Genomic DNA, 16,334 nt, shown 5'->3' on the forward strand with positions numbered 1-16,334 from the left:
AGCTTCTTTATTAACCAATAAAAACAACACATATACAAAAGGACTTCCCACACCACGTAATTAAACAGAAAAGCAATGGAGCCGTAGCTACAGAGCTATAAACTGGGGTGATAGTCTGATAGTCAGGTTAGGTTAATGTATAGCCTGGCGGGCTGCCAGCTCTGAAACCCCATGAATCCATGTGGAAAGGTGCCCCCCCCCCACGTTCTATGTGCTAGAACCCAGTTCACGAGCTTTGGGCAAGGGGCTGGAGGTTGAGGAAACACACGCAGAGACAGACCGACCACGGACCTCCAATCACTGGTACAAAAGCCCCCCTTTAATAGCATCATGGAGGCTATTTAATAGCACCAACAGTCAATGGCCAACAGGTGAAAATCCCATTCTCTGATCCTCTAGGGAAGGCACAGCATTTAGTCTCTCCAATTAGATGGTTCTAGCAGGGAAGAGCAGCTGACGGCCAGGACTCGATTAGTCCCAACAGAAAGGAGCAAAATAAGGCTGGCTGGCTGGCAGTGTGTGTGTGTGTGTGTGTGTGTGTGTGTGTGTGGCAGGGAGTCAGATGGAGACAGAGACAGACAGACAGAGACAGGTGGCAGGGACATGACTCCAAACTGTTGTCTGTAGCAATCTAAGGAGAAGTTACTTATTCTCTTAAGGGACCTCAAATCAGATGAAGCTAGATTTGTGACTTCCTCACAGAAAGGAATTTCGGAATGAGCTACCATGGAGCAGATTTAGAGTTTATTAAAAGAGATTTTAATATGGATTTTAGGCCCTGGGGTTAAAAGAAAACGATGGTCTTGGAGAGAGAGTAAACCATGACCAAAATGGCAGGTGTGGGCTTTTCAGAGAAGAGCCACATCGTTTCCTTCAGAATAGACACATAGACATTACTATGTTTATTGATTTTGCTGGGCAAGGAAGCAGTATGCCATTCATGTATAAAATCAAGGAACTACTTTTGGGAGTTGGCTTTCATCTCCTTCAACGTGGGTCCCAGTGACTGAACTCAGGTCAACAGGCTTGGCAGGAAATACCTTGATCCCCTAACCCATCGTACTTGCTCAACTTTGATTAATTTTACCTTTTTAAAGTTATTTTTGTTAAATGGTTGTAAAGAATTTAAGGAGTGTAGGGGTGGGGTGGGAGAGGGTTGAGGCGAACCCGGCAGGATTACAACTAACAAACTAGGTGAAAGTGGAGATCTCGGGGATTCAGAAGTTATGATGCCCACACTATAAATAAAGTTAATAATTGTGTTCATGAGATTCCCAGAAAACATTTTGGAGAGAATTGAGGCCATATATTGGGGACTTTGGCTTGACTTCCGGCCTCTGTGCTGACAGCCTGCTCAGCGACCTGGCCTGGGGGCGGGGTGTGTGTGTGACTTCTGGAGTCTGGATTCTCTGCCACAAAGAGGCTTCAGCCAGACTCTGTGGTGAGCGCTCCTTCCCTCCCGAGTCTCCACACTTTTACCTGTTCTCCTGCCTCAAGGCCTCCACGGGTAGAGAATGCACTGCTTTGCTGCTGAGTGAGTAGGCCCTGAAGCCGGATGGGGAGTCACTTTGCAGGGACCCCAGGGCTATGGGAGGTGACAAGCTCAGGTGACCTCTGTTTGCTCTAAGTGACCTGGTTAGTCGGTTGTACAGGCCTCGAGTGACCCTTTGGGTTTCCTTTGAGCCAATTTGGTAATTCTTTCGTCTGTCCCACTGTGCCTCTCCTTTAGTCACAGGTTGGTAACAGACCCAGGGACTGCCCCAGCCGTCTCTTTTCAGATGATTCTGTGAGCTCAGCCCCTCTTACTTCCTGTGTCATATCCTGCTTTCCCAAGGTCCTGCCACATGGAGTAGTTCCGTAGCTGCAATGAGGACATTCTTTTTCCCCAGGGCGGCTCTGTGGCACTTGCTAGCAGATGGACCACCGCTCTGGGCCCCCTGCCCGGATTGTGTTGGGTTCACACACCACTCTAATACCGTGCCCACTTAGACTCTCTTGGTGGTGAGACCCTGTCTGCCTGGCCTCCTGGACCAACAGGACACAGTGGCCCTTTTTTTGGAAGCACAGAGAGTGTACTGTCACTGATGTGTGTGTGGGGGAGGGGGGACGAAAAAGAAAAGCCTATCTGGGCTAAAAAGATGGGTTAGCGAGTCAAGGTACCTGAGTTAAACCCAACGACGTGAGTTTAACTCCCAGGTCTCACATGGTGAAAGGAGAGAATCAGCCTCAACAAGTGCCCCTCTGGCCACCACGTGTGCATCAGAAGAGGTGTGCCCCCATAATAAATAAATAAGATGTAATAATTTTAAACAAGCCTTTCTAGGCTGTTCTCCCTTAGGTGACAGGAATGGAATGGGGGATGTGTGTTAGCCGAAACACAAGGAATTCACAAAGATGTGTGTTAGAAGAGCCTTCACAGGGAAAAGAGAGAGACAGAAGGAGAGGATGAGTGAGTGTGTGTTCTTGTATTAACTAAGGTGAGCAAAGAAGAAAATCACCCAGAACAGTCCTGTGCACGGAGGAGTGACCACTATCACTCCCAACCCCTCTGAATTGTTACTGATGCTCCAGTCAAGGGCCTTACTCCCAGCCTGGGCCTCTGGGGCTGAGCCTGCAGTGGCTGCAGCTGCTCCTCAGATCAAGCAACCACAAGCCCTGTTGCCTTTGTGTCCTCGATGCAGGTGGTGCTCCCCACGTTCATTCTGGAGAAGCGGTCCTTGCTGGAGATGTACGCAGACTTCATGGCACACCCCGACTTGCTGCTGGCCATCACTGCTGGGGCGACGCCGGAGGAGAGAGTCATCAGCTTTGTGGAGTACTATCTTACAGCCTTCCACGAGGGCCGCAAAGGCACCCTGGCCAAGAAGCCCTACAACCCCATCATCGGCGAGACCTTTCACTGTTCCTGGGAGGTCCCCAAGGACAGAGTCAAGTCGAAGAGGACTTCTCCCCATTCTCCCGTTAGTTGCCATGAGCATCCGCTGGCTGACGACCCTGGTAAAAGCTATAAGCTCAGGTTTGTGGCTGAGCAGGTGTCCCATCATCCGCCCGTCTCCTGCTTCTACTGTGAGTGCAAGGAGAAGAGACTATGTGTCAACACTCACATATGGACCAAAAGCAAGTTCATGGGCATGTCCGTGGGGGTCTCCATGATAGGCGAAGGTAAGCCACCGTCATTAATTGGAGTCTTACCCGGTGCCCTTTGCATTTGAGATGAGCAATGGATGCTTTGTGCATGTTTTATTTGTAAATGGGGGTGGGAGGGTGGGAGAGAGGGATGGATGTTGGACCAATGTGGCTGATTTCCAGTGTCCTAAGTGATGGATGGAAGGGATGGGTCACAGCTTCTGTGCACACACAGTGCAGTTACACAACCTCCTTCCAGAACCACCTTCTTTAGATGGCTGTGGATGGCCCTGAGTGTGTGACCACACATGAGTGTGTGGCCCGGTCTTGAGTGTGTGACCACACGAGTGTGTGGCCCGGTCCTGAGTGTGTGACCACACATGAGTGTGTGGCCCGGTCCTGAATGTGTGACCACACGAGTGCGTGGCCCTAAATGTGTTCGGTCTTGCCGGTGTTCTGGCTTCCAGACCATGAGGACAGCGGTTGCCTATGAAAGCTCCCCAGAGAAGTCCCTCCAGGCAAGTCTTTAGTCCTGTGCTGGGGTCCCACAGTGAGAATGGGCTGATCATTCACTGGTGGATGGACAGTACCTTCTTATCTTAGGAAAGAGCTGTGAACGGTTTGTTCATTGTGGGAAGAAATCCGGCAAGGCCTGTTAAATTATGGCGTCTATGTTAGTGCTTATTTAACTCCTTTAGAGTCAGAGATCCATCTGAGACTCCACAATTCTCATTCTTGAAAATAAGCAAAAGTATAAAACCCCACAGTTTGACTTCCAATCTCTTGGTTTCTTAAGAGTCATTCTCAGACCCCATCACTGAAGGATACTTTCATTGTGTGCATTTAAGTTTTTAAAAATTGTATATATAAATACATGGGTGTTTATATATGTTTATCTATGTATAGTTAAAAAGTGTGTAAGGGAGAGAGGAGAGAGAGGGAGAGGGAGAAGAATGGAGGGAGATCTAACAACTTATAGGAAGTGGTTTCCTCTTTCCACCATGTGGATTCTGGGGAATTCAGCTCAGGTCTTCAGCTTTGGCAGCAAGCGCCGTTACCTGCTGAGCCATCTCGCCAGCTCTACTGTGCAATTTTTGAGCACTTACAGGTGCTAGGCTCTGCCCTAGGATGTAGGGACACTTGACTAAAGAGCTGAGAAGAGATCTGAACCCCTTCTAGTGTGAAGCAGCTCATCTTTTTGTGTAACGAATAAGAGAGGGAGCCATCGGAGTTCTGTGTTGAGTCCGGTGGAGGAAAAGACGGAAGGCCCGGGAGGAGGCTGGGGGAGCTGTTAACGGATAGGCCGTGCTGGGAGTGTGGCATTCTGAGTGTCAGGTGGGGTGTGGGCCAGAGACCCGGCGGCTCCATGCCACCAGCAGCAGCCACCTGAGGAACTCATTCACAGGCCCCTACTCAGGTGAAACCAGCATTCTTGGTTGCTTTGAGGAAAATGATTTCAGATCCAGCAAGTTATTAACAGGCTTGGAGTTTAGGAAGACATTTAACATAGACATAAGGGGCTGGAGAGATGGCTCAGCAGTTAAGAGCACTGGCTGCTCTTCCAGAGGTTCTGAGTTCGATTCCTAGAAACCACCTGGTGACTTACAACCATCTGTAATGAGATCGGGTGCCCTCTTCTGGCCAGCAGGCAGACATGCAGGCAGAACACTGGACACACGATAAATGAACATAGATGTCAGCTTGTGGAGAAAGGAGAGTATAGAAAAAGGTGCTGCACTCAGACAAGGGCGTCGGCTCTCAGCTGACTTGACCTTAGCAACAGCCATGTATGTGTGCGTGACTTTTGTGACTTCTCTAGTTACATCACAAAAGGTCACTAAAAATCATCCCCTTCCCTTTTCTGGTAAATGAGTTCTTGGGGTGGGACCTGTAGCGCCTTGGGGAGCTGTCTTAGTCACTGTTCTATTGCTGTGAAGAGACACCATGACCAAGGCAGCTTATACAAGCAAGCATTTGGTTATGGGTCTTGCTTACAGTTTCAGAGGTGAGTCTATGACGAGCATGGTGGGAACATAGCACAGGCCGACGGGCATGGTGCTGGAGCAGTAGTGAGGTTTATATCTGAAAGAGGAAGGCAGAGAGAGAGAGATAGATCTGGTATTTGAAACCTCAAAGCCCCCAGAGATACACCTCTTTTTACAGAACTCGGGACCAACAGCCCAGGGATGGCGCCAATCACCATGGGCCTGGCCCTCCCGCATTGATCAAATGAGAAAATGCCTTACAGCTGGATCTCAAGGAGGCATTTCCTCAGCTGAGGCTCCTTCCTCCGATGACTCTAGCTTGTGGCAAGTTGACACATAAAACCACCCATTTCAGTATCCACGGGAGGAGTGGGTAGCTGTCGCAGACCATGCTGGGCAACCCTACGAAGATATGACCACTCGTGTCTGGGCCTGGCGGTCACTGGTGATCTAGATGGCCTTTGTGTGAGGTGCTGTCTGAGTGCAGACCCAAGGGAAACCCCTTCCAGCAGGATCTGGGAGAGAGAGGGAATACAGGCATACAGCCGGTGATATTTGTAGGCTGTGTGAGGTGCAGTCTGTGAGATCTCCCATGCTGGGGACTCCTTGAGTTTACAAGCTTCTGTTCCCGATGGGTAATCAGAACCTGAGACACTTTCAGAAAGTTCTCAAGCTCACTGATTCGGGACCGTGTGAGGGGGTGACTAAGCAACAAGAGAATGGTGCCTGGCCCAGGTACCTTTAAGACCTTCTAAGGGCACAGCCAGGGCTGCTGAGGCCCAGAGATGTGAGGACAGGCATTTCCTTATGGGCCTGTCCTCTGTCAGGCTCCTTTCCTGAGCCAGCGTGTTCCTCAGATGCAGGCCAGGGTGCCACCCTGGGAAGCACTGGGAGGATCCCCACAGAGTTGTGGTTGAGTGGAAAGCTCAGACAGGCTCGTTAGGGCCGAGGGAGGTCTAAGTTTGCAGTGACTGTCCTTGGGTCTTCATTGGAAAACAAAATTTGGGACCAGCAAGATGACTCAGTAGGTAAGAGGCACTCAGGAGCCTGAAAACCTGAGTTTAACCCTAGGACCCACATGGTGGAAGGGGAGAGCTTCTCCCACTGATTATTTTCTGGTTGCTACACATACATACCACATGCCCCATACACACGCCCACACACGATATAGAAATAAAATTAGAGAAAAATGGATTTGGGTTATTCTAGTTGATTTTATTACTTATTCTAAATCCCCTACAGATAGTTCCTTAGTTGCTTTGTTGTTTAAAACAGAGGCTCTTTCTACAGCCTTGTAACTCGTTATTTAGTCCAGGTTGGCCCTGAACTTGCAGTGATCCTCCTGCCTCTGGCCCCCAAGTGCCCAGCACAATCAACTCTTTGTAGATGAAATACAGGTGTTCTTTCTTTGTTTGTTTTGCTTTGTTTTGTTTTTTGTTTTTTCTAGGCAGGGTTTCTCTGTGTAACAGCCCTGGTTATCCTGGAATCCATTCTGTATTCCAGGCTGGCCTTGAACTCACAGAGCTCCACCTGCCTCTACCTCCAGAGTGTGCCGCCACTGCCTGGCTGTACAGGTGTTTTCTAGAGAAGCTCCCAGCCTTAGGCTGCTGCTTGTTTACCTCCTTATTAATAATGCACTCTAGAAAGACTTTCTTCTCTGGTCAACCATCCATTCACCTGACAGGTGACTGACACAGCCCTTGGTGTGGGCTCCAGCAAGCACGTGAGTATCCAGATGTCCTGGTTAATTAGCCCTGAATTAGTCCCACAGCAGACACCAAGGCTGTGGGAGATGCGCTGCCCACCCGGAGGGGGTTATCGTCTAGTTTCCTTTACCATGGCTGTAGTAAACACAAAAGCAACTTAAGGGAGAACGTTTGTTGGGCTCCCAGTTGCAGGGAACAGTCCATCATGGTGGGGAAGTGGCAGCAGGAGCTTGAGAGAGCTGGGCACACTGTCTCCATCGGAAGACAGCAGGAGATGCACATCGGTGCTCACCTCGCTTTCTTCTCATTTGGTTCAGGACTTGGACCTGTGGCACAGCACTGTTCACATTTCCACTTCAATTGCCCAGTTAACCCTCCTCCCGGGCACACCCACAGGCCAGCTAGCCTGTCTAGACAACCCCTCCCCGAGACTCCCTTCTAACTGTTGTACATGTTCTAAGGGCCACGTCTACACTGAAAAAGAACCCTCAAAACCAGCAAGTGGCCATTAAACCTGGAGTGTGTATGGAGGCCTAGAAGTGACTGGAAGCTCCTCTCAGAGGCCCAGGAACCTCCTCCCTGTCAGAACTCCTCTCTGGGGACATGACTGGAGCTTGAGGAATCTAGGAACTTAGAACGGAGACCGACAGGACCACGCTGGTGACTTTTTTCCCTTTTCTTTGAGGCGGTCTGGTTTCACTGTATCACCCAGGTCGGCCTTGTGTTCTTGGTCCTCCTGCCTCAGCCTCTGGATGACAGGTGTGGGCCACCTGTGATTTCTCTTTTCAACCTTCTAGCTCTAGCCTTTTGTCTTCTTAAGCTGCCCAGTCTGGGAAAGTCTTACACAAAGGTAGGCTTTGAGACAGGTGTTCAGGCTAGCTCCTTCTGAAAGGCTCTGGTCAGAACCCTGATGATAGTAAGTGTGTGGATGGGGTGATGGGGATCGGGCCACAGGGAGGGTGTCTCTCTGAGGCACAGAAGGAATGTCAAGGTTATAGAACACAGGAGCCGGAGTTTCTCTGTTGGGACAGAAGGCATTCGGGTCAAATGCTCGAGTGAGCTGGAGAAGCTGGCGGGAAAAGCCAGTCTGTTCTGATACTGTAGGTTTTGGGTTGGGTGGAAGAAGGCGGCTTTCATATGTGCATTAAGTGTCCTCGGGTGGCTGTGAGCTCGCAGAGCTAGCCTCACTTGTTTCCATTCCCTCAGACCCTGGGGGTTAGCCTCCCTCCAAGCTTGGTGGTGGAGGCAGGTATGGCTCCATGGGTTCACAGAAGCAGGCACTTGGTCCATGAGCAGGAGTTGGAACCCTCGTGGCTTTAACTGAGAGCCTGTAGTGTGTTGTGTGCACTGTGGCTCCTGGACCCTGGACCCTGGAGAGCTGGCTTCATTCTCTCCTCACTGTACTGCAGACCTCTGGTCCCGCCCACCCCGCCCCCACGTGCATTCTCTCTTCGCCTTCATCTGCTCCCGCTCCTCTTGATTTCAGGAAACAAGGACTGGCAGTGCCCCTTAGGCTCTGTCTCCGGCATCGGTGTCCCCTGCTCGCTGTGAGGTGTTGCAGGGCCTTGAAGGGCACCATATGAAGTTCTCAGGAGACTGGTGACCAGTGAGCACTCAGTCCTCATGGGGACTGTTGGCCACAGTCTTCATTCTTGCAGGTTGGGGAGCCACGAGCCTTGGGAGGGAACATCACAAGCCACTTTTGGTCATGTATATCCATTTAATGGACAGCGCTGTCGTGTGTGTAGGCTCATGGTACTCTTGATCGTGGGCGCCCTTGTCTCAGTACTGAAGGGGAGCAGGGAGCTATATACAGGGTGAGGTGCTTGTTCGTGGGAACTCACACTCCAGCAGCCGTGGGGCGAGACTGGAGCCTTTCCCTTCCTTGTGACTCTGCTCAGCCAGCACACCTCTGCACACCACCCTCACACAGGCTCTTTCCTTGATCTTCTCACCGAGAGAATTACATTTGTGGGTCTGGGCACCTGTTCCATCTTATACCTAGCCCCTTCCTTGGGGCACCTTCCTTTTCTAGGTTAACTTGTCCTGACAGGGTCTTCCTTGGCACTGGCCACCTTTCGCCTACTGCCTTGATCACAGCCACGATGGTGTCTCTGCCCCATGACTGCTATTGTCCCCTCAGATGACAGAGCAGGCCCACCTTGCTGTGGTGTTTTCTAGAGCTCTGCATGTTCAGACAGCAGAACGCGGGGCAGTGAACAGAGAGCTCTGTCGAGGTGGGAGGCACGGCGTTTGTTCCAGGACCCTCTTGGGGCGCCCACCCGAGTGTTCCTACCTTCATGCTCTCTGCCTGTTCCTGCTGGCCTGACTCTCCCTCTCTCCTGGAGGTGTGCTTCGGCTCCTGGACCATGGGGAAGAATATGTCTTCACGCTGCCCAGTGCCTACGCCCGCTCTATCCTCACTGTCCCATGGGTGGAGCTTGGAGGGAAGGTCAACATCAGTTGTGCCAAGACCGGGTACTCTGCCACCGTGACATTCCACACAAAGCCCTTCTACGGCGGGAAGGTCCACAGGTAGGAAGTGGCCAGGACGCTGGCTGTATTTCTCTTTGTGCCCGAGTCCCTCACCCTTTCAGAAAGGAGACTTGGTAGGCACATCTGCAATCCCCGCAGTTGGGAGGCAAAAGCAGGAGAATCAGAAGTTCAAGGTAATCCCTGAGTACTAGGCTAGCTTGATGATCCATGCGCTCTTGTCACTTAAAAAAACATTGAGTTCTAGCCAGGCAGAATGCCATTTATCCATAAGTCAAGTCCTCTGGAGGCAGAGCCAAGAAAATCTCAAGTTCCAGTCCAGTCCGGGCTACACCGCAAACTACAGGCTAGCTCAGATAACATAGTGAGACCCTGTCTCCAAAAGTCAAGGGCTGGGGATGCACCTTACTGGTAGTGTTTGCCTGACATACCTGGTTCAATCCCCCAGCACTCTCTACCCTAAAAAAGATGGCATTTCAGTAGATGAGTTGACCATTAAGACAGAGTGACCAGTTTTTGCTTGAAAAGACACCTCTTCCCCCCACTTCATAGGGTAGGCTTTGGGGCCATCCCTACTCACCATTTATGGGCAGTCTGATGTAATGCAGAAGACACACTTTATGGTGCAATGCTCTGCAGGCACAGGCATTGTGGTGGCCCCCATTTCTCAGCTCCTGGAATCCTGGGCACCCAAGCCACAGACCATGTCTCCATCCTTAGAAGCTGGGAAACCAGGTCTCCAACAGAAGGAGAGGTTACTATTGGAGGAAGGACAGACTTATTCTCATGTTCTGACTGGAGCAAGCCTGCCATCGTGCAGACCTCAAATACCCAAGCTGCTGCTTCTTGGACTTTGTTAGAATTAGCGTGGGTACACACACAGACACCCTCAGCAGTACACTGAAGTTGGAGCTGATTGGGCCTGTTTCTTGCCAGCATTCAGTTAACATGCTGGCATTTGAAAAACAATAGCTATATCACCAAAAGCATGCAGCTGTGTCTTCCCCATGGAGGGCCTTGTGCAGCCTTGGCCAGCACACCACTCATACTTCGCACCAGTAGGCTTGTCCACCTGGAACCTGAATGGCTCTTAGGCCAAGAAAGGTGGCTTCCAAGCCTACATTTGAAAACTGGATACTCAGACCAGAGATAGCTCAGAGGTTAAGAATGTTTACTGTTCTTGCAGAGAACCAGAGTTCCGTTCCCAGCATCCACACTGGATGGCTCGCAAACACTTATATAACTAGCTTCAAGCAATCCGATACCTCTGATCTCCACAGACATCTACATCCCATATGTACATACCTCTCCCCAAAACACATAGGTAAAATAAATGAAAATAGGAAAAGCAAACGGGAAACTCAGCACACGCTGGGCCACTGAGTCCTGAGGACTTGCTCCAGGGGCATTTCTTCCCACTCAGACACAGATCCCTGGGTTCTCCAGATCAGATAGGGGATTTTAGTTCTGAGATAAGCTGTCATACGTCCTAGACACCTTAAATTTGTAGTCCTCCGGGCCCTGCCCCAGATGCTGGGTTTACAGGCATGTGCCACGATGCTTGGCACAGAACCAAAGGTCTTATTTAAGGATGGGGAAATTCTTCCTATTCTGGTGGTACGAGTGCAGCACCAGGAGATGCTGTCTGGGGAGTAGAGAATCTATTTTGATTTACTGTTGGATCATCTTTGTGACAGACGGCGTTGTATATAACCACTTGCGAGTCTATCAGATCAGAGAAGTGGGTTCTGACCACTCGTACTGTTGATCATCTTCAGACCTGATTAGGATTTCATGTTTTTTCTTGTTTTCTACCTCTTTTTTGTTCAATCTTTTTGATACGAGATCTACCTATCCACCTAGCCCTGCTCAGTCTTGGCCTAGATTCCTCCGCCTGTTTCCTAAGTGCTGGGGGTTACAGGGATAAGCCAACATCCCATCTTCTTTTCATGTTCTTATCAAGATTATTGCATCTTCTTCTAAGACCCAGTTTTGAGCCAAGCTGCAAAAACATTTTTTCTCCCTGAGCTGCCTTTAAGAGTCTCTGAACTAGAGTTCCCTTTGGATTAGTTTGACTCATTCATTAATGCAGGGTCACAGCCGAAGTGAAACACAACCCAACCAACACCATCGTCTGCAAAGCGCATGGGGAATGGAATGGCACCTTGGAGTTCACCTACAGCAACGGGGAGACCAAAGTCATCGACACAACTGCCCTTCCTGTGTACCCGAAGAAGCTCAGACCTCTGGAGAAGCAGGGGCCCATGGAGTCCAGGTATGCCTGCCCAGCACAGCTGCCCCAGCTGCCTTCACTGAGGGACCCACGGGAAACCTAAGCAGTACAGCTGATGGCAGAGGACCAGGAGTTGCTTTCTTTAGTCATTTGAATTTCTCCTGCTGGGTCCATTGGGGACAGATGTGTGTAGCTGTCAGTTGTGTGGTTCTGCTCTTAAGAGTGGACTGTCATCCACTGTCTGGCAGACTTGTGCCATCTGTCCCCAAAAGCTTGTCAACCCAACTGCCCTATTATTGGTTGATTGTAAATTAATCACAGAGTTGCTGGTGATTGAGAGAAGAACTTATGTAGGGAAGCAGTGAACATTTCCTTTTTTCTTTCTAGACAGATGGGCAATGTTCCTTTTAAAATATTGAGTGCACAGGCGGGGGAATCAACTCCACACAGCCTATGCTCCTGGTAGAAGCAGGTACAGCTTAGGGACCATTAGATTTAAATACATGAGGGGCAGTCCCAGGATGAGGTTCAGCTTCTGGGTACTTGGAGCCCTGCAGAGAGCAGGGAAGGAACCTAGTCCTGGAGTTAGAGAGGGGTTGCTGTCTTTTCTTCTATGTATGTATTCAGACACAGTGCTGGGCATGGCAGCACAAGCCTGCCTGTAACCACAGCTCAGGAGACTGAGGCAGTAGCCCGGGCTTACACCATAAGACCCCATCTGGAAAAGCAGTAACAAGGGCCATAGGAAGCTGACTGTCAAGAAATTGCACTGTCTACTTGAGATGTGCCGTGGTTGCTCTATGCACCTGTTCCCACCATCCTTACTAGGTCCCAAGTAACATCAGCATAGCTTGTCCAGTTGTCTCAGCTCTGCTGTGGTGGCAGCCAGCCATTTTCATTGCCAGACTACCCTAGTGGGGGCCTCAAGATACTGTCTGTCCATCTGAGCCCCCACGACCAGAATACGGTTCTGAGCACAGAGGCAGGCCTGGAGTGGCCGCTCTCGCCACACCCTGTGCTAATCTGGCAACCTCTTGGGGGCACCCCTGGCTTCCTCTTGATGGACCCACCCTTTCAAATTTTCCCAGTTTGCCATTCTGGGCTTTTCTGAGGTTCCCTGTTTTTCACACTCATTTGACATTAGTTTTCTCTGCAAAATGCAGTTGCTAATTATATAGCCACCTGTGTTGTTGGGTCATGAGGATTGAGTTTCTCTAAAACATTTAGAGGGGTGCCCGGGGCGGCGGTACCCTGCCTGCTCTTTCCAGGAGTCTCAGAACACCAGGACAGGTTGTGTGGAGGCAGCAGATGTGTAACCAAGGAGCCCAGGGTCCAGACCTGGCTCTGGTGTTTCAGGATGCCTTAACAGGATTTCTGCAGACAGCTGCCTAGATATCTTTCCTTCCCTGCCTGGCCACTGTCACCCCAATAGCTGGCTCAACCTGAAGGTTCCCTTTACTACTTTTTCTAGGAACCTCTGGCAGGAAGTCACCCACTACCTGCGGCTTGGGGACATGGACGCAGCCACAGAGCAGAAGCGGCGCTTGGAGGAGAAGCAGAGGGTGGAAGAGCGGAAACGGGAGACCCTTCGCACACCTTGGCGGCCCAAGTACTTCATCCCAGAGGTAACCCTGCTACTAGGCTCTGGCCCTGAGCAAGGGTGCCTTGGCTTTTATTACTCCCACAGTTGGGTGGCAGAGGCTCTGGCTTGGGTCCCTGGGCTGGAATTTGAATTAGGATTTCCCTGATAAGGCTTTTGGACCTCATCTTGAGGGAGGAAGTAAGCAGCCGTCACGTCCCCTGCAGTGTTCCTCCATTCTGAAACCCTTCTGGCTAGCCAAGCCAAGGAGGGCACTTTGACCTGTTCGGCCACTATTCCCTCTCTGCATCTGGGTGCCCGTTAAGCCTCCCCATTTGAGTACTGACGCAGAGCCTGATCTTCTGTGGGTCACATGGAAGGGTCACACAGAGCGGAGCTCAGTAGGGTCCTCAGCCTGAAATGCTAGCTCCTATCCCACCCCACTCCCACAACACAGGGAAGCAGGCAAGGTGCCCTGTGTTCCTATGAGCTTGCGTTCCTTTGAGGTCAATCTTAGTTTTGCCTCCTGTGGCTGTGGCAACTTAGAGGAGAAAGGGTCATTTGGCTCACAGCTCCAGGTCACAGTTATCATCCCTTTGTCTTAACAGCTTAGGATCTCATGGTCATGTGATGAACATAACCCAGGTGATTCTGCAGCCAGGGAGGGCCACAAGCCTGCCTAATAGACAACCTCTCCCTGGTTGATTCTAGATTGTATCAATGTGTAATGGGGTTGTTCAGGAAGTAACAGGGGTAGGGGTCTAGGGATAGACCCTCCATTTATAGGCTGCTTCCCTGGCACCACGAGCATTAGAGGCTCAAGGTCATCCTCAGCTGTGTGGCTAGTGAGTGGGAAGCTCAAGCATCAGTCTCCCATCCAGATCACACTGATTCTTTGTGAGGAGCCAGGACAGAGTTTTTAACGAGGATTGCAATATTTGTATACTAAAGGTTTATACAAATTTAAATTCCAGGAGCCAATCAGAATGGGTCAGTGGGGGCCAGGTGCTAGTCTCTAACTCCCACTATGAGAATGGATTGCGCTTTCTGGCTGTGGGGTGATAGCTAGGGAAGCCCTGTGGCCTGGGTGGGGCAGGGGTAACCTATGGGCAGGAACAGGAGGCGGTGGCTGAGGCCGTGGCTGCATGTCAGGGCTGGAACTTCAGACTTGATGGTACTTGGGAGACTGCCTTGAGGGGTCCCCTGTGGGGTGGGGGGCTCGCTCAGGGGACAGAAATCCTTGAAGCCTTCCTTGAGTTGAGTCCTGTCTTTGAGACAGCTTGCCTGACTTATGTGGAAATTTGTTCTCGAAGTTCTATCCCTGGGGCTTGATAAAAGCCAGCAGATCTGTAACATGGGACTGGAGATAATATCACCCTGATACCAGGATTGTCGTCTTCTGCCTTGGGCAGTCCCTTCTGGTTTGTCACCCGCTTACGCGCGTGCCATCAATTTCTCACCTGGCGACTGAGGGGTGGTGTCCTGTGGCGTCTGTCCGTGGATGTACTGTGACAGACAGACACCTGCCAAAAAGTCTCATTTTTGGGGTGGGTGGGTGTTTCATGTTACCTTTCCTTTCCCTTTGGTTCATCTACCCTGCCTCTCTTCTGCACACCCCCCAACCCCCGTCTCAGAATTTTTTGCAAAGTCATCTAGAGAGAAACTGTCAAGACCCCACATTTTAAAAGCAAATGAGTCTTTCTATCTCAGCTGGGAGGGGAGAAATGTATCCTTAGATAAGCTCAGCAAGTGCCAGGGTTGGGGAAGACTGGCTTGGAGGAGAGTTGTTGGTGCTGGCCAGTCTAAGGCTCACCTGGCTGGCTGGGTGGAAGGGGTCCTTGCTTTTCAATTCTCTGCTGTGAGATCCTACTGTCAAACCTCCTTCTTCTCTTGCAGGGTGATGGCTGGGTGTACTTCAACCCCCTCTGGAAGACACACTGACGGGTGGAGGTGCAGCGCTGCCCTCAGTAGGCCTGAGTTTGTAGGAATTAAAGTGGTACAGTATCAAGGTTCTGTTGGCATTTTTGCTGAGCCTCTTGTTAGCACCCAAGTCAGAGGGAGGGGTTCTATACTGTGAAACATACACCCCAAATTCTGCCTGAGAGTTTATTCGAAAGCCAGCTGAGGCCTGTGTGTGCGCGCACAGCACCCGCCAAGGCGAAACTGGGTAATCTTGAGCTCCTTTTTATTCAAGAGGTTTGATGTTTTCTACTTTCCACTTTGCCAAGGTAGTTTTGCACTTAAGGTCTTTTCCACTAGCCCTACTCCTGTCACGTGCAGGTTGAAGTGGCACAGCCGGATGAAGTCTCTGTCTGAAAGGGGCTCATCCCTGGCAGAAGAGGAGTGGGCACCCTTTGCTGATGAGTGTTATGACTCAAGTTCACGCCCAGGAAAGAGCAAGTGGGCCTTCCTGTGGCTGCTGTGGGTGGCTCTGGAGCAATCAGAGTCAGGCCCACCAGGTAGCTTTCGCCCATCTTTCTGACACTTTTCATGCCGAAGCATGAGCCTCTGTGCTCTGCCCAGCAGAAGACAAATCACACAGTCATGACAAAGGGCTCTGGAAGTTCAATACACGCATGCGTACACTACATGGACTGCCACTGCCTCATAGCTAGTTGGGAAAAGAGAACAAATAGTCTGTATCTTTCTTTCTTAATTTTGACCCAAACTGCAAGAAAGCCACTGTAACTAGGACACGCGAGTCCCCATACATAGTCCCAGCTGAGAATCAGTCTCCAGCCTTTGCACAGGAGGTCAAACACAGAACCAAACAAAATCGAGAAAAGCAAAGTCTGATTGGACTTCTGTTGAGTGCTTAATTTATTTTTTACCTTGCCACTCCAATGATATTTATAAAATCCAGTAGCATGAATGCTTCTCTGCAGTAATACTAATTTTGTGCCTTTTGTCTGCTTTCTTAAGACCAACTGTTGACACTTTGTAGATATTAGACAAATATATTTCCATTAAATACTCTTGTGTCTGGTGTGTGTGTTATTTTTAGGGATTCAAAAGTTTTGATTGGTCGGTAGCTTTGAGTAATCTCAGATTTCTTGTTTTGGTACTGCTAATCACAATAACTATATTAAAAGTTTTTAAAAATTGAGTTATATGTGTGCAAGGAAATGCAGTGCCTGAAGAAGAGGGTGTTTGATCCCTTGGAGCCAGAGTTGCAAGTGGCTAGTCATGGATGCTGGAATAACCAGTCTTTG

General features: G+C 50.2%; 1 protein-coding gene across 2 annotated transcripts in view; it reads left to right on the forward strand.

The window, feature by feature from the left end:
• The window catches only part of Osbpl10 (oxysterol binding protein like 10), a 229,753-nt gene extending 213,664 nt beyond the window's left edge, over window positions 1-16,089 (forward strand). For both annotated transcript variants that reach the window (XM_005348051.2, XM_005348052.3), the window contains 5 exons: window positions 2,682-3,162; window positions 9,166-9,352; window positions 11,403-11,585; window positions 13,015-13,168; window positions 15,019-16,089. In XM_005348051.2, coding sequence (XP_005348108.1) covers window positions 2,682-3,162; window positions 9,166-9,352; window positions 11,403-11,585; window positions 13,015-13,168; window positions 15,019-15,063 — 1,050 coding nt within the window. In that variant the 3' untranslated portion in view covers window positions 15,064-16,089. The remainder of the gene's footprint in view (window positions 1-2,681; window positions 3,163-9,165; window positions 9,353-11,402; window positions 11,586-13,014; window positions 13,169-15,018) is intronic.
• The last annotated feature ends 245 nt before the right edge of the window (window positions 16,090-16,334 follow it).

The sequence above is a fragment of the Microtus ochrogaster genome, chromosome 5 (assembly GCF_000317375.1).
Source record: "Microtus ochrogaster isolate Prairie Vole_2 chromosome 5, MicOch1.0, whole genome shotgun sequence".
Lineage (NCBI taxonomy): Eukaryota > Metazoa > Chordata > Mammalia > Rodentia > Cricetidae > Microtus > Microtus ochrogaster.